Source organism: Macrotis lagotis, chromosome 3 (genome assembly GCF_037893015.1).
Source record: "Macrotis lagotis isolate mMagLag1 chromosome 3, bilby.v1.9.chrom.fasta, whole genome shotgun sequence".
Classification (NCBI taxonomy): Eukaryota; Metazoa; Chordata; class Mammalia; order Peramelemorphia; family Peramelidae; genus Macrotis; species Macrotis lagotis.
In genome coordinates, this window is record NC_133660.1 from 285015163 (window position 1) to 285033142 (window position 17980).

General features: G+C 42.6%; 1 protein-coding gene across 3 annotated transcripts; it reads left to right on the top strand.

Annotated features, from left to right (window-relative positions):
- The first annotated feature begins 1679 nt into the window (after window positions 1-1679).
- LOC141518855 (phospholipase A and acyltransferase 3-like) lies at window positions 1680-15069 on the top strand. Of its 3 annotated transcripts, none has more exons than XM_074231223.1 (6): window positions 1680-1887; window positions 2599-2664; window positions 9625-9727; window positions 10112-10380; window positions 10832-10960; window positions 13186-13274. In XM_074231223.1, exons 2-5 carry the CDS (start codon window positions 2659-2661, stop codon window positions 10931-10933), a joined length of 480 nt encoding a protein of 159 aa, XP_074087324.1. In that variant the 5' UTR covers window positions 1680-1887; window positions 2599-2658; the 3' UTR covers window positions 10934-10960; window positions 13186-13274. The 3 variants fall into 3 exon arrangements, with proteins under 3 accessions (XP_074087324.1, XP_074087323.1, XP_074087325.1); XM_074231222.1 differs by lacking the exon at window positions 1680-1887 and adding an exon at window positions 1913-2053; XM_074231224.1 differs by lacking the exons at window positions 1680-1887; window positions 10832-10960 and adding an exon at window positions 1918-2053 and having other exon boundaries at window positions 13186-15069.
- Window positions 15070-17980: the final 2911 nt, after the last annotated feature.

Below are 17980 nucleotides of genomic sequence, written 5' to 3' on the forward strand. Positions count from 1 at the left end.
CGTTTGTGCCACACTGGACTATTGGCTATTCCCAGAACATGACATTTCCTACCCACCCTCAGGTCTTTGTGGAGGCTGGGTTGGGCCTCCCTCCAAGCCCAGTGTTCTATCCACGGGACATCCTGGCTACCTGAGTGATGGGTCTTAGACACAGAATTGACCTTCAGTGCTGAGGTGGGGGAGTTATGGTCTTTGTAGTGAAGAAGAGCCTTGTTCTGCCTTCTGTTGACAGAATGAAGCATACTTGAAGATATCTAACTCCACCTCAGCTTTTCTCCAGGCTCCTGATCCTTAGATTCTCATTTGTAGGAAGAGACTTGGGCTGCACCTTTGTGGTTACCTTGTACTCTACAAATGAAACCAGGAGTAGGGAAGGTGTGTCATCCAAGGTCACACAGGTATCAAGTAGCCGAGCTGGAATTTATCCCAGATCCCAATTCCAAATCCAGTATTTTCACTCTGAAAAGATCCCAAGAAGACTAGAAAATTGAGCCAAATCTTTGATGATACCAATTAGGAGTAAATATAACATTTTTCACTTGGGTTCAAAAATATCAAATTCCCAAGTGAAAGAAGAGGGAATTGTGGTTAGCCAAGTTTCTTGAAAAAGATCCAGGGCTCATAAGTGGCCTGTAAATTCCATATGAGTTCATAGTTTGAAAAGATAAGACAGCCAAGGAAGCTCATATAATGTTAGGTTGCTTTAAGTGAGTCCTAGACTGGGAGTTGGGAAGAATGGGACTGTTTGAATTCCACTGGATCATCTATTTTGATAAGGGCCCATTTGGAGTCCGGTCTTCTGGGAAGCCCATCCAACTACAGATTGTCCAGAGGAGGGCACTGAGGATGTGATGGGCCTTGGGATCTCCCCAGGGAAGAGCAGTTGGGATCTACAACTTGACCTAGGGATTACATGTTTATATTTGTGGTCAGGAAGATGTGAATTCAAATCCTCCCACACTATGTGACCTTGGGCAGGTTATTTTTAACTATTCTGAGCTTAAGCTTCCCCTATAAAATAGCAATGATAATGCCTATTGCTCTTAAATCACAGAGTTGTGCTGATCTGATGAGATCCCATCTGTGAATCATGTTATTTAATGCCAGGACAAGTCACTCCCACTCCTGGGCCTCAGTTTCCTCATCTGTAAAATATGGAGCCTGGCAAGTCCCTTTGAGGTTCTAGGCCTATGTATGACCCCATGGTCATCCTTGCCAGGATCTGGGCACAGCCAACCTGGGAAAGAGACAGCTCAGGAGCACCAGTGAAGACTCAAGATCTGAAAAGGCTGCCACAGATGTGGGGGTACCACACGTGCTTGGATTGTCCCCAAAGGCAGAATTAGGAACAATTTGGGGTGCCTTGTGTAGCCTGGATATCAGGGTGGGGGGAGGACCTCTTTTTCTGGGAGATCTGCCCAACAGCAGAAAGGGCTGCCTCAGTAGGTGATGAGCTCTCCATCCCCAGAGGTCATCAAGTCAAGACCAGATGACCTCTCACCAAGGGTGTTCCATAGGAAGCTTTGCAAGGTTGGAAATAAAGGTGGGTGGGTGGTTGGGACTTCAGCAGAGCTGAGAGTCACTGAGGAGTCCAGGACAGTCATCAGTACAGAACTTTGCCAGGTTGCTCAGCTGAGGTTCTGGGCAGTAGTGTTGTCCAGACATCATGTGACTGTGCGAGCCCAGAGCCAACCCCACCCAGGGTCTGGTTCCAGAAGATGGCAGTTGCAGCCCCAGAGCTAACCGGGAAGTTTCCAAGCCAGGCTAACTCTCCCCAAGCTGAAGAGCCTTTCCTGGGCCAGAGGTGGGGTCCCCCTGGTCCCCTGGCCCTTCTTTCTCTACCCCAGAACCCTGGAGCCTGCCTGCACCGCACCAGCTGGCAGTGAGGTGAGTTTCCTTTTAGTTTCTAAGCTCTGGGGCGGAGTCAGGGTGACCTCACCCACAGCTGCGGGCTGGGGCCTCTCCGACAGATCTCCTGCCTCCAGATGACTTTCTGTCTGATAGAGTCATTTCTGCCGGTCCTGGATTATCAGTTGGAGCCCAGGAAACACAGGTGCGATGGCTAAAATGGGATGGACTGGGTGTGCGAGGGATTGATCTTTGAATTGGAACAAGTCAGGGGAGGGGTAGGAGAGGGCACCTGTGGCCTCACTCCCTACCACCCAATAGGGTCCAGCCCCCACAGAGGGCGGTGACCAGTTAGTTCCTTGCTCCTACTCACCTGCTGGGGGGGGGAGAGGTCCTTGTCCAGAGGGTACTTTCTGGTGACGTATGGACGTCAGCAGGTTCCCATTAGCCCTGGCAGCTGCTAGCAGCATGTTCCCACCCAGTCCTTCAGCCAGCCAAGCTCCTCTCTTTTTAGTGATTCATCCAGGTCCAATCAAAGAGTAAGGATCGCTCTGCTCCTTGCCCAATGGGAGTAGGAAGGGGAGGGATGAAGAACAGTTGCCCTTAAACAGGATTCACTGGAAAGCCTTGAGCCTCCCCAAGTGGAGATCAACAGAGTCCACTCATCAGCCTGCAGAGCCCATTTACCATCACTTCCTCCTGTTCTGGCTTCTTATTATCAACACGAGATTCTTGCCATTTCTGCTTTAGCAGTAACAGCCAAGGAGGTGCCACCTGGACCCTGAGGATTCTGACCTGCAGAGGGCAGAGATGCAGGTAGGGACTTGGCAAATATTTCTAAGAACTATGGATTTGTGCTTGGAACTTTTAGGTTCCAAGGATGTGGATTAAGGGGAGAGGGGCTCAGGACAAGATGCTCTTCAGGGTCCTCTGGCCCCATTGTGAGAACAAGACCAGGCGGGCACTCATGGGTGGCTTCCCAACAAGACAAAGAATCTGTCTACTATTCAAAGGAAGTATCGGGAATTCAATTGTGGGGTGGTTTGGAGGACAAAGGGGGTATAGAAACTGGACAAAGGCAGTGCTAGCAGAGAGACAGAACTTTCCTTTAGGAAGAACACAGAATGAGTGTTCAGCTGCCAGAACTAGGTCCTGGCTTCGGTGGATTGCTTGGTTCAGGAGATATGAGCCTCAGCCCAAATGTCCTGGGGTCCATTTTGGATTGAAATGGTAACTTATTTGTAAGCAGAACTTCAAAACCTTTTAGATTTCAGTTTCACCTTTCCTCAGGACTAAGAGAGATGGTAATTTTAGTTTGAAAAGAAATCCCTTCATTTTCATAAATACAAGACAGGATATGAGTTGAGGGGTGTTAGTGAAACTTCAAATAGAATGTCAGAGATAGGGATGTCTTGGAGCATGAATTAGGGGGTTTTGGAACAGGATTTAAAAGGTGGGGGGTCTTGGAGCTTGGGATGTCTGAGTTGAGGGGTTTGGAGCACAGGATATCAAACATGGGGGTCGTAGAGCACAGGATGTCAGAGTTGGGGGAGTCTTATGGCAAAAGATGTCAGAATTGGGGATCTTAGAGTACAGGATGTAAAAGGTGAGGGACTTATGGCATGGGATATCAGAGTTGGGGGTGTGTCTTAGAGCACAGGATGTAAAAGGCCAGGTCTTCATGGGATATCAGAATGGGGCTGTCAGAGCAGAGGTGGGGTTCTTCAAGTACAAGATGTCAGAGATATAGGGTCTTTAGTCCTGTTTGATCCCAAAGGAGAGTGGCACAGGATGTCAGAGGTGGGGAAGATCTTGATCCTCAGGATGTCAGAACTTCCACCATGACCATGGTCTCTGATGCTATAAAGAAGGAAGGGATGGAATATTTTCTCATCTATTCCTCCCATTCTCTAGATTTGTGAGGGTGAGATCCTATAGAGTCCTTCATGGCATAAATGATACCAGCTCTGAATTTATAATAATAATGTTTGTCTGGCTCAGTGGATCGAGTACTGGCCCTGGAGTCAGGAGGACTGTCAACTCACTCAAATCCAGCCTCAGACACTTCATAATTACCTAGCTGTGTGATCTTGGGCAAGTCACTTAACCCCACTGCCTTAACCCCACGAAGAAAAAATGTTTGTCTTTCATTCTCGAAGAAAACCACATCAAGGAAGTGATGCCATGACAAGCACATGAATTGAATTGGAGTGAGGGGGCTGGGATAAGTCACCAGTCTCACTTTCTCCTCCAGAGCCATCTGGGTCCAGGGGCCAGACAAGAATCAGGATGACTGGAGATGGCCCTGGATGTGAGGCAATCAGGGTGAAGTAACTTTGCCCAAGGTCTCACAGCTAGTAAGTGGCAAGTGTCTGAGACTGGATTTGAACTCCCATCCTAATTCCAAGGCCAGTGTTCTATCCACTGTGCCACCTAACTACTCTCCCAGAGTTTACTGTCTAATTAATTGAGATTATTGAGAAATTCATTAATTGATTACTGTCAAATCAATTGAGAATAGCTGATCACTTCCATCAAGAGGTAATATATAGGACAAGGATGACTGGTACTGGGGAGGTTTCTGCCAGTCTTCTGGAGATAAAGCTCCCCTGCAGCTGTGGAAGCAGTCAGAGGGGGAGGAGGTAGGGTGCTGCAGAGGACCTCATCAAAAAAGTGGAGTTGACTATGGACTGTGGGCTCCCTGACCAAACAGATCAGGATGTACCATCCTGAGGAATGTCACATTTAGAGACACATTCCTCTGATTTAAGATTTTGTGACCCTGATAAGGAAATTCCTGAGAAAGGAGTGAACATTTAAGCCATCATTAGTTATTATACTCTATTAAGAATTGGTTGGGTTTTTTTTATTTTATTTTTTTAGGTTTTTGCAAGGCAAATGGGGTTAAGTAGCTTGCCCAAGGCCACACAGCTAGGTCATTATTAAGTGTCTGATGTCAGATTTGAACTCTGGTACTCCTGACTCCAGGTCCAGTGCTCTATCCACTGTGCCACCTAGCTGCCCCTAGAATTAGTTCAATTAGTTTGTTGTGGATTAGTTTATGTCTTGTATGAATTATAGAGCAGAGGGCATTTTTTTTTTTTGCTTGAGGCAAATGGAGAAAGAAGCCAGTTGAGGGCTTGGGTCATTTTCTGCTTGGCTGGGATTGGGCAAGCACTACAACTGAAAAGAGAGTGTAAGGTCAAAGAGAAACTTTTCCTCCTTAGTTTTGCTTGGTAGTGACCAGGAGTGACATTTTATTTCTTTATAGTCACTGTGGAGGGCTTTGAAGGCCTGTGCTTGCATTACCATGGTAGTAGGGAAGGGCGATACCCTGTATCTTCTCTGTTTGACTCAGAAACAAGATAGGGGAAGGAGAGGACAAGTGAGACACATTCTGGGTAACATTGCTCTCACCTCTGTCTGCCTGCTTTCGTTGTAACCCACAGTACCAAGTGTGGGCACATGGTCTGGTTGAAGAATGGGAGGTGACAGATGACAGCGGCCTTGATGTTCAGCTCCAAGGGAGGAGCTGGGAGGACCTGGCACCTGGCCTCTACTCTCAGCGTTATTGCCCCAAATGATTGATTTATCACCAGCTTTTCTAAATCCTATGACTTCTATCACTGCCCATGTCTAAATTGTCTTTTCACTCCTGGAATGATCAGAGACAGTTTCTCCAGAAAGCTGGAAGTGGTAAGAATCGAGAAATGAGAGCAAGGAGTTGCCGGCTTTTTCAATCTGTCAATGAGATGGTGATTTTCTGAAAGCCTAGGGCAGCCACATTTTCCACTTTAATTCACCTTTTCTCAAATCAGCTCAAAAAAGGCATCATCAGTGAGTCAAAAAGAATTTATTATAGTGTATACTGTGACAAGGAGAAGGCAAAGAACCAAGAAAGGCAAATTAGGGTCTCTGACCTCAAATGGGGGAGACAACATGCAGACAACTTTGTACAAATGAGAGAGGATAAAGGGGAGACAAGGAAGGAAGGCATTCCCCAAATTATTCTGTTTAATTCAATTTTCTAGCTAGCTGATTAGGCAGAAAGCCTTTCTTGGTTTCATCTCTAACTTTTGAAAGCAATCTCTTAGAGAAAGTCTGGGGGGGACAGGACTGGGGTAGGATCTGGCCTCATGATATACTCAAGTCTCATCACTTGTCCATTTCTTCCTTGTGTAAGTGGAGGGATTTGGACTGGGTGGCTGAAAGGCTCCTTCCAGATAGGGTCCTGTGACCCCATGACTCCTGTACCTCAGGGCCTTTGCCCATGCAGAAAGGCTCCATCTCTATGAAGGCCACATTGCCAAGAAGGATAACTCATTGTTTACAAAACATTCTGTCATTTTCAAAACTGTGCCTTGAGTTCAGTTTTTGTACTTTAGAAGGACAAGAAAAACTCCTGGAATGGGGAGAGGAGAAAGGGTCAAGATATAAGAACTGGGGATATTTAGACAGGAGATTTAACACTTAGGGCCAGGATCCTACTGCCTTTAGTTTTTTACATGGTTGCCAGACAGAGGAAGATCAAGAGTCAGAAGGGAACTGGAAGCCATTGAGCTCTCCTTCCCCATTACAGACAAGATAACTTGGGATTTTTCCAGGGTCACACAGGAAGAATCTGAGGCAAGACTGGAAGTCAGACAACTCCTCAGGGATGGGTTCCCCAAAGGCTTTGGCTTTTGGTAAACCTTCTCACACTCTGCCTTGATATGTGAATTTCTTCATAAAAGAATCCATTTACAGGTTAACAATGCTCCCCATTTTACAGATGATGAAACTATGGCCCAGGGAAGTGATTTGTTCAGGATCATGCATAGGTAGAAAGCTGCTGAGGCAGGGTTTGAACCCAGATCTACTGATTTTAAAGTCTAGGGACCACTCCATTTACCCATGGCAGCCTTTAAAATACACAGACAGCTGTCCTCCTCTTCTCTCTGTATTTTAACTTCAATACTTGTCAGATGATGAGCACCCTGTTCTATCTTAAATCCTTTGGTCTAATACTTCGCCAATGCAACAATCAGAATTCTAAAGTCTTTTAAAGTTGTTTTTCTCAGGGTGGCTAGGTGGCACAGTGGATAGAGCACCGGCCCGGGAGTCAGGAGGACCTGAGTTCAAATCTGACTTCAGTCATTTAATAATTACCTAGCTGTGTGGCCTTGGGCAAGCCACTTAACTCCATTGCCTTGCAAAAACCTAAAAAAAAAAGTTGCTTTTCTCTGTAGTGTTATCATTGTAAAAATACTTTTTCTGCTTCTGTTCACTTTGTTTTCTATCAGTCCACTGAAGTCTTCCTAATTGTCCATTTTAATTTTTAAAAATATTTTTTATTATTTTAAACATTCTTTCCTTTTTAAATTTTAAGTTTCGGATTCCCTTCTTCCATTGCTCTCCCACCTACTGAAAAGGCAAAAAATATGCTATGAATTATACACATGAAATCATACAAAACATTTCTGGATTATCTATATTGCAAAAAAAAGTGAAAAAATTACGCTTTGATTTGCACTCAAAATCTCAGTCATTTCTCTGACTTTTTCTTCATAGCCCTTTTTTCATCATGAGTCCTGTGGAACTGTCTTGGATCAATAGCTAAGTCAGTTGATCATCATTACAACATTGCTGTTCCTATGCCTAAAGATTTCCTGGTTCTTTTCACTTCACTTTGTATCAGGACATTGTGGTCTTGCCACGTTGGCTTATTTTTTCTGAAACCACTCCCCTTATTTCATTTCTAATAACATTCTATCACAGTTCTATGTCACAGCTTGTTCGGTCATTCTCCCATTCTAGAGTATTCCCCCTAATTCACATTTCTTTGCCATCACAAAAGAGTTGTTATTAGTCTTTTTTGTACATGTGGGTTCCACAACATCTGAACTGTTTCTAGCTATTTGCAGTATTTTCTCCTTGATGTTGGAGCTCTGATATTTGGCTATAATATTCCTAAAAGTTTTCATTTTGGGATCTCTTTAAGGAGGTTATGGGTAGCTTTCAATTTCTGTTTTATCCTCTGTATCTAAGATATCAAGGCATTTTTTCTTTATAATTTCCTGAAATATGATAGGTTCTCTTTTTATTCTGACTTTTAAGTAGTTCAGTAATTTTTAAATTATCTGTCTTGAATCTATTTTCCAGATCAATTGTTATTCCAATATGCTATTTCATATTTTTTTATTTTTCATTCTTTTGATTGTTTTATTGTTTTGTGATACCTCATGAAATCATTAGCTTCCGTTTGTCTAATTCTAATTTTTAAGAAATTTTTTGGTTCAGTGAAATTCTGTATCTCCTTTTACATTTGACCTATTCTACTTTTTTTTATGAAACAATGGGGTTAAGTGATTTGCCTAAGGTTACACAGCTAGAAAGTATCAAGTGTCTCAGACTGGATCTGGACTCAGGTCTTCCTGAATCCAGGGCAGGTGCTCTATCCTTAGTACCACCTAGCTTCCCCCCATTCTACTATTTTTTTTTTGCTAGGCAATGGAGTTAAGTGACTTGCCCAAGGTCACATAGCTAGATAATTATTAAGTGCCTGAAGTCAGATTTGAACTCAGGTCTCTTTGACTTCAGGGTTGGTGCTCTATCCATTCTACTTTTTTAAGGAGTTCTTTTCTTCAATGAATTTTTGTGCCTTTCTTTTTTAAAACCATGATCTTACCAAGATTTATCAGTTTCTTTTTTAAAAATTTTCTTTCAATTACTCTCATTTTCCCCTCAATTTTTCCTCTAAGATTCAACACTTAAAAAAATTTTTTTCCCAAGAATTCTTGCTGGTTTTGGGCCCAATTACCATTTTTCTTTGAGCCTTTACTTGTAACTGTTTTCACATTATTATCTTCTTCTGAGTTTGACTTGCTTTTCCCTATCACTCTATCACTCTTTTCTATGAAGTTCTTTTTTTGTTGTTTGCTCATTTTTCCAGTCTATTTTTTTACTTTGAACTTTGTATTGAAATTTTCCTCTGCTCATCTGGGAGTGAAGAGGTATATTGTACCAAGTTTTAGGCTTTTTCATGCTACTGTTTTTCAGAGCTAATTCTAAGACAGTGTGTAAGTTTTTGATGAGTCCAAGGTATTGTGAGAGAGGTGTAGTCACTACCCTCCTGTTCTGCTCTGTTATTTAACCAAGGAAGGATCCCCCCCCCCCCCCCCCCCCCCCCCGCCCCAAGCAATCCCCAGTACCTGTGTTCCTTTCGGTTCTGGAGCTGTGACCAGGACATCTGCTCCCTTGGAATCAATCACAAGTACTCTTCTCTGCCTTGTGATTGCAGCCCAGAATTGCTTATGGACAAAATTGTCAGAGTCACTCAGTACCAGCAAAGAGGTTTTTATTCTAACTCTTTCTGACCAGTTGTTTTATCTACCCCCACCTCCTCCCCAACTCCCTAACTATCTTTGGGCTGAGAGCTCCTAAAACTGTTGCTGTTGTTACGGTCTCCTAGAAGGCCCACTGATGGTGCTCTTGCCCACGCCACTGTCATAAAACTCCCTTGCAGGCAGACCTCCTAAATTGTCTTAGGCTGGAAAAATGGCGCCCTCTTTTTTGGAGGGGAATGTTGGGAGAACTCAGCTGTATCGTGGCCTATACTTTGCCATCTTCACTCCTAATATGTCATATCACTTCTAAGACTATTTTATAGGTTCAACAACCTCAGTTCCTTCAATGAATCCTTTTATGACCTGATCTAAACTCCTTGGAACATTCTCTTTTACCTTTTTACATTTCCAAATGTATCTTCTAACTTGACCTTGGTTTGTGGTTTTATAGCCAGAGCCCAAGCCGGGAGACCTGATTGAGATTTTCCGACCGTTGTACTGTCATTGGGCTGTTTATGTGGGTGATGGTTACGTCGTCCACCTGGCACCTCCAAGTAAGGAGCACCCCTGCTTTATGAGGTTCTATATGTTGGGGAGGGAGCAGATTTGAGAAGGTCAATTGATGAGATGACTGTTAAGAAGAATCTCTATTTACAGATTTATATTTAGTTAGTGAAGCCACTTGGGTGGATCTCAAATTTGATTTGGGGGTACAGTTAGATCATCCCGTAACTGGTCCCTTTGTGACATTAGAGTGGGACTGCTCAAAAAGAATCTCCAAAGGGTTGTCTGTCTTTTCTTTTTTCTTTCTTTACTTCCTTCTTCCCTCCCTCTCTCCTCTTTCTTCCTTATTTTCTTTTCCTTCCTCCTTCCTTCCTTCATTCCTTTCTTTTCCTTCTTTCCTTTTCTTTCTTTCATTTCTTCTTTCTTTCCAAAAGGTGAATATGCTGGGGCTGGTGCCTCCAGCATCATGTCAGCCCTGACAGATAGAGCCACAGTGAAGAAGGAGCTGCTCTGTGTGGTGGTTGGGAATGACAAGTACCGGGTGAATAATAAACATGACAACAAGTACCCTCCACTACCACCCAGCAAGATTGTCCAGCGGGCTTTGGAGGAAGTGGGGAAGGAGGTTCTCTACAAACTGACCAGTGAGAACTGTGAGCATTTTGTGAATGAACTGAGATATGGAATCCCTCGAAGTGACCAGGTTTGTCTATCGCACCTCCCACTCCACAATGAAAGTCTGCAGGTTGGGGGGAGGGGGCATGAAGGTTTGTCTTCTTCACCCTGGCCATGGGCCTTCTTCTTATGAACTCAGTCTTCCTATCTGAGGACACCCTCCCTGCTCCTCCATAAGAAAGGCTGACTTGTAAAACTCTGGGCATTTCTTTGACTGACACAAGTTAGCCACCAGACATTTTTTAAGCACCTGCTGTATGCCAGACATTGTGTTAACAGAAAGGCAAAAAGCTCACATTTTAATGGGGGAGATACTATGTAAATAAATGGTAAGGACAAGATATGTTCACAGTAGATGAATGGCCCTTTGAGTGGAAAAGGTGCCAGCAGCTGGGAAGGGACTCTGGCAGAAGTGTATGTGTGTGCATGGGGGGGAGTAGCAGCAGTCCCGAGGGTCAAGTTCCCCCCATTTCTTTCAGAGAGATGGTTACAATCTCTATGTGAGCATGTTTCCAATATATGCTCTGGCTTCTGTCCACTCTGAGACTCTTCACCTACCAGAACTGACCTGTGGATCTTGACCAAAGGGTGGCATGAATTCCCCAATGGTATGTTATTTAGTGCCCTGAATAAAATGCTAGTGAATGAGAGTTCCTATGTGTATTCCCTGTATTGTACAGGCCCTTGTAAACCTTCAAAGGTCATTGATTTTCAACAGATCCTCTATCTAGATGATTCATCATGGCATTTAAGCTAATACCTGCACAAAACTGAAGTATATATATTTTTTGATTTTTGCAAGGCAATGGGGTTAAGTGTCTTGCCCAAGGTCACACAGCTAAGTAAGTAATAAGTGTCTGAGGTCAGATTTGAACTCAGGTCCTCCTGACTCCAGGACTAGTGTGCTATCCACTGCACCAACTAGCTGTCTTGGATACTTTTTTCACTTTATTTTTCTTGCATCTTTTTTTCCTGAAACATGCTAATATGGAAATGTTTTGCCTAATTTCACATGTATAACTGATATCATATTGATGCAGTTTAGGGCTTCAGTGGTGAATGAATTCACAAGAAAGTCTCAAGACTCATGGGCAGCCAGGTGGCACAGTGACTAGAGCACTGGCCCTGGAATCAGGAGGACCTGAGTTCAAATGTGGACTCAGACACATAATAATTGCTTAGTGGTGTGACCTTGGGCAAGTCACCTAACCCCATTGCTTTAAATAAATAAAATATTAAATAAGTCTCAAGACTCAAGATGAAAAGTTATAAGGATCTTATAAGTTTCATTATTCATTTGCAAGATTATTGCATGTGGGTCCTATCCTTAGGGGATAAGCAGCTAACTGGTAAAAAGTCTCTTGCTTATATAGGAGAATAGGGGTATGATGTGCATGCTGGGAAAGGGACAGGGATTGGGTCAGGCATAGTGTAAAGGATCATGTCAGGATACTCAAGGGTAATGAGCTCATCTTTGGGTACCAAAGATTCTTTTTTGATAATAGTATGTTATCTTGTAGCACCCTCTTGGTGGCAGGGTCAGGTGTTCTGTCTAGTTGGAAAGACCCAAGAAAGGAAGAAGCAGGGACAAACCCTAGGTCTACTAGGAAGGAGGACTGTTCTCAGAGATGGTAGCAAGCTTTTTCCCAGGGATGGCATAATATAGTTTTTCTATAATCTACTTTCTCAGGATATATAAGGTCAGTATAGAAAGGCAGAATTTAACCATTTGTTCTCTGCTTAGTATTTCCATGGCATCAATATTGCTTACCTTCTTGATGGGTGAGGGAGGGAGGGAAAGAATTTAAAACTCTAAATTTAAAAAAAATGGATAATAATGAAAATTTAGAAGACATTAAAAAATAGCTTTCTAGATTCATGGGATGCCCTCTGTTTTTCAAAATCATCTTTATCTAGATTGCCCTAGGAAACTCCTCATCACCTTTGGGATTCCAGTAGTCTCTTGTGTTTCACTTGCCAATCTCCCCAGTTTTTTTTTTTAAGAAAAAACAAAATTTATGAACAACTACATATAATATATATATCCCACTCAATTCTACAGATTCCATTCTTTTTTAGAGAAGAATTTTCTTCATTTGCCTTTTGCAACTCCCTTTCCAATTGGTCAATTCTATTTTCTGAAGGAGTTTTCCATTTGCCCAATTCTAGTTTTGAGTAAATTATGTTCTTTTTGCATTTGCCCAATTAAGGATTTGAGAGAATTATTTTCTTTTTGCACTTGTCCTATTGTATTTTTCCAAGGATTTGTTTTCTTGTTGCAAGATGTTAATATTCTCTTGTGTCTCTTTTCCCAATTTTCCCAATTTATTTTTAAACTTCTACTTGATCTCTTCTAAGAAGTCTTTCTGGGCTGGAGACCAATTGATATTCTCCTCAGAAGTTCTAGCTCTCTCTGAGTTAGGATCTTTTTCTTGGAGGTAACTTACAATGGTCTCATCTTTTTGCTGGTCTTTCTTCATTTTCCTAGGATCTTGTGTTGGGGAAGGGGTCATCCCTGCTTCTTGCCTACAGGGGTTGGTTGAGAAGTCTGGGAGGGGGAGACAGAAATGGGTGAATTTTAGTGTTGTGGTAGGTAGCTACAAGTTTAAAACTGATAAAAAGTCCTATAACCCCCCCCCCCGCCCTTGTTTTGGTTGATTTATCCACATACTGACCATTGTACTCCTCCAAAGGTCCCTGCATCATGTCCTCAGAAGTGTTGATTCTTTACTTTCATCAAGAGCTAAATATAAGCTTGCTAGAACAAAGCATATGGTTGGAATGGATGGTGTCAGGCTTCTCTATTGACCCCAGTGTTCCTCTCTGTTCACAGGTCAGAGATGTCCTCGTGGGAGCCGGGATAGCTAGTGGTTTGGCTGTTGTGGGTATCATTGGTATGATGTTTTCAAGAAACAAACGGCAAAACCAATAAGACATTTATCCAAGTTATGGTAGCTTAGCTGCAACTTGAGTTATAGTTTGTACAGTGCCTTACCAATTTTAATAAAGTAAAATGCTTTTATTACAAAAAAAGATACACTGATGAAAGGCCCAGGAAGAGTTTGCTCCAAATTCTTCCTCCTAATTTAGACTGAAAACTGAATTATCTTCTATAAATATTTCGTGGTTCAATGGTGGCCTAGTCTCTCAAGTTTGCCATACTTGAAGGAAAGCCAGTCCCCAGATAGTACCTCATATTCTTTAATCAAAGGGCCTTAGTGATCAATTCTCTGGTCCCAATTCCTCATCTGAGAGAGAAGGGGACAGAGAGGTTGTGACTTGCCCAAGGTCACACTGTTTCATTGTGGTCATCTGGTAGGAAATCCAGGGACTCTTTCACAATGCTCACCTGCTTCTTGGTGTGCTACAGGACTTCTTGCCATGAAGTCTAGAATCCTTGCTTCCCACAAAGAAAGACATTATATCCAAATGCTCATTATGCCAAAGAAGAATACAAATAAATAGCAATAAGTCTGGCTTTATAGAATTATGGTGGTGGGGTGGGGGAAAGGAGGGAAGCTAAAGAGACCAGGTCTGTTTTTCAGTTCCATTAAGGGGATCATGAAACAAGACCCTTCTAGCAGGTGTCTGTAATCTACTGGCCACGGCCAGGGTAACAGCTAAGCATTGACTTCCTATGGCTAACTACTGAGAATGGAAGGAAGGAAGATGCATCCTGAGTACCCTTGTGGGTGTGGCCAGTCTCTCTCCACCTGACCAGAGTCCCTTCAACTCTCTCATGGCCTTAGGCCCCAGGTGCAGGCTGACTTCAGTAGAGTCACATTCAGTCATTTTTAGAGACTGGGTGAAGATGGGCGGGGGAACCTCCTTTTTTACTTCCATGTGATCTAAGGAATGTCAGAGAAGGATTCCCGTTATTTCAGAGGACTAATCTGCCTGAAATTCATCATTGGAGATTGACCGCTCTAAGTTAAAACATGTCAAATGCAGGAATTCTCCTCTATCCCCCAAACTGTAAAGCTACAGGTAATATTTGTTTTGTACACTCTTTTCATCTTTGTCTCTGATTCAGGATGGCCAATCTGCCATCAGTGATCTGAGGAAATGGGGTATAGTACAAGAAAGTCTGGGTGGTGGCTACCAAGCAGGAGAGATGTCAGGAGTATAGGTTGTTGCTAGGAAAAGGTGCCTTAGCTTGGATGGGAGTAGAGGGAGCTGGTAGGGAGATACTGAAGAATGGACCTGGTGGAGGAAAGACAGCAAGCAACAAGCCCTTTGATGCTACATGAAGCTAGAATCCATTGGGTTTGGGAGAGTCACCCTACTTAGAGGTGGTCTCCTTTGTATAAAGGGTAAAGAACAATGGTGGGAACTAGACCAGGAGATGGAAGAGCCAACTTTGTCACCTACTTTGCCCTTTGTGTCTATTTCCTCATATTTTAATTGAGAGTAAAAGCACTTTTCCTACTTCTTCCTCAGAGGTACCATGAGGCTGAAATGTGTTTAGAGATACTTTGAAAAATATAAATATTATATGGATAATATTTCATAATAAACTTTACCTGTTTTTTCAAAACGTGTTAGTCATTTAGGTCAGCAGGTCAACACACATTTGTAGGTGTAGTAAAAAAATGTATTTACTGCCAGTCACTATTATCGTGTCCTAATAAACAGTCAGTCAGCTTGGGTGTCAAGCATCCAAGGCTTGTGGGAAGAGTGAAGGTGTATCAGAACTTAAATGGATGGGTTGGGATATTTGGGAGGGTGAAGCTGGTTGAATTTAAGCATCATTAGAGTATGAGGATTGTACCTGGAAGGAACAGAGTTAGCCACTGGGAAGGGGGAGAAGGTAGGGTTGGTCCAAGGATAGGCTTCTAGAGTTTAGAAATAACTTGGCTAGTTTCCAGTGTTATCATTTAGGAATGGAGAGCTTTTGTGTCTTCTCCAAGCATTCCTCCCCAAATAGAAGGGCCTGGGGCAAAAGACCCTGGAATGCCACTGGATTTTCTAACTATCAGGGACTTGGGTCAGCATAACTTGGGGAGAACTGAGGTCCCAAATACACAAGGACACATCCTCATGCTCATGGGAGCACACTTCCTAAAGCTTAGGCATGATATCTTCAGGGCTTCATCAATGATGAAGACATAATATTAGTAATAGCAGCTCCAGAAGCAGGACTTCTACTGTAGGAGTTCCATTTGGGGAGAAGGAAAGGAAGAGAAAGGCAGAAAAAATGTGACACAAGAGGAAGAAGAGAGAACTTTCAATGTAGGGATTAATGCTCAGGAGCTGAGGGAAATTTCTAGAGCTGTCACTCATGAGTTCTCTCTATTTTCCCCCCTCTTGGTTCTCAGGCAGAGTTCATAAGCTTTAGAAGTGGTATTGAGTGGTCCCTCAGGCCCCAAACCAGTTCATACTCTTTCCCAGAATGCATGGGGTCCCTTGGGGAGACAGGGCGCAGTCAGTCAGTATCTAGAAAAGGGGCTCCTTTGATCCAGGTCTTTGGCTTAGCAGTAGAGAGACAAAGGCAAAAGATCCTTCTCCCAAGGAGCTCCCAGTCTGTTGAGAAGGACACTGTGAAAATGATTGAAGACAAATAGGAATTAAACACTGGGAAGGCAGAAGTATGAAGGGGAATCAGGGGAGGCTTCCTGGAGAAGGTGGGATTTTTCTCTGGGACTTGAAGAGAGGAGGAGGGTGAGTACTTCCAGCACTGACAGGACAGTGGAGATGTTGGGAGTCGGGTGATTTTGACAATGAATAGGACAGCAAGCAAGGTTCACAGGCAAGGAACATGTGGTCTATGGACCATCTTCGCCTCTGGTCCCTGACTGTCCCTAAGGAGGTTTAGCTCAGAGGGCTGGTTCATCTGCCCAGCCCACAGAAGACACTTTTCTGTGCTACAAGGGGCCTCTTTTTTTTCCAACAGCCTTCTGCAGCTGCTTCCCCTGCTGGTGGTTTGCCCCACTGTTGTGGCCACTGGCACTGCCTCTGACCAATGTGGCACAATGGGGGGAAGAGGGAGAGAAATTGTCTCCTCTCATTCTGGCAAAATCACCAACACTTGAAGCTGAAGTTTTTTTACCCACTGAAAGGTATATACAGACAAACTAAGTAAACATTAAAAGATATTTAAATGGAAGGAACTTTAAAGCATTTTCTCAATATAAAAATGCTTTGAACTATTAAATGTATCAATTCCCTTCCCCAGACAGCTCAGCCATCTGAGGGGACAGTGACCAGGACAGAATAAAGAGCAAAGTGGAATGGAGAGAGGGAAGAGGAGGCAGAACAAATGGAGGGGAAAAGAGGAGTAACGAAAGGAAAAGGTTTTTTTTAAGTTTCTAAGTTTTAAGAATTGAAGGTTTTGAAAAATTGAGAAAGAGCCCTACAGAATCTTTGTTTTTTCTACAGAATCTTTTTATGATTAGAATCCTAATACCTAAATTGGAGAAAGACAAAACAGGGAGCTATTCTCATTAATGATTTTAAATAAAATCCTATCAAGCAAATTACTGTGATTGATAGAGGAAATCATATGTTTGCATCAAGTAAACTTTATTCTAGGGATGCAAGGAAGGTTCAACCTTAGGAAAACAATTACACTGAAACTCAAAATCTCCTAAAAGGAATGATCATCTGAACAGATGCAGAAATTCCTCTGACAAAGTACAATCTTCTTTTATTTGAAAGAAAAAAATTTCTACATAATGTAGGCATAGAGGGAGCTTTTATTTTTTGCAAGGCAAATGGGGTTAAGTGGCTTGCCCAAGGCCACACTAGTAGGTAATTATGAAGTGTCTGAGACCAGATTTGAACCCAGGTACTCCTGACTTCAGGGCCCGTGCTTTATCCACTGCGCCACCTAGCCACCCCTGGGACTTTTTTAAAAATAAAAACATCTATCTAAATCAAAAGTAAGTCCTGTTTGCAAGGAAGATTCACTAGAGCCTTTTCCAATAAATATAGAAGTGAAGCAAGGATGCCTACTCTCTCTCCACTTATATTTCATGTGATATTGAAAGGTTAAGAGAAAGGAATTAAAGGGAAAAAGGTAGAGAGGAGATAAAAGTATCCTTGTCTGCTTATGATAAGATGATTTCTTTGTGAAATTCTAGGGAATAGGCCAAAAATGCTAATTAAGATAATTAATTGCTTCAGTAAAGTTGCAGGCTACAAAATAAACCCTGAAAAATCAACAGCAATTTTATATTCTAACAACAAAACACAAGAGGCAATAACAGAAAGTGAAATCTCATTCTGATAACTATAAAATATATAAACTATCTGGGGTTCAATCTCCCAAAATTCAGAAAAGGTTTGCATAGATTGAGTTACAAAGCACTCCTTAAGGAAATCAAGAACGCCCTAAACAGCAGGAGGGTTGGTCAGTGGTCACGCCTAGGTTGTGCCAATATAATGATAGTGGCAATATGATCAAAATTAATTTTCACTTAAAATTCATTGGAAAAGAAAAGATGTAGAATATCAAGGGAAAGGATGGAAAGAAATTAGGAATAAGGGGCAATAGGACTTCCAGGCCTCAAACTGCAGTAGAAGGATCAGCTAGTTTCCCCATGAAGAACTCAGCACTCTGACCCGAGTGCAGTTGTAAAAGAAAAACACAGCTTTCTTTTATTTTTTTGGAAAGATTTATTGTGAAT

Bases quoted from the DNA above. Each gene is read 5' to 3' on its own strand.
- LOC141518855 (XM_074231223.1), top strand. The intron at 9,728-10,111 runs GTAAGGAGCACC...TCTTTCCAAAAG, and splicing joins CGTCCACCTGGCACCTCCAA to GTGAATATGCTGGGGCTGGT. The intron at 10,381-10,831 runs GTTTGTCTATCG...CATTTCTTTCAG, and splicing joins GAATCCCTCGAAGTGACCAG to AGAGATGGTTACAATCTCTA.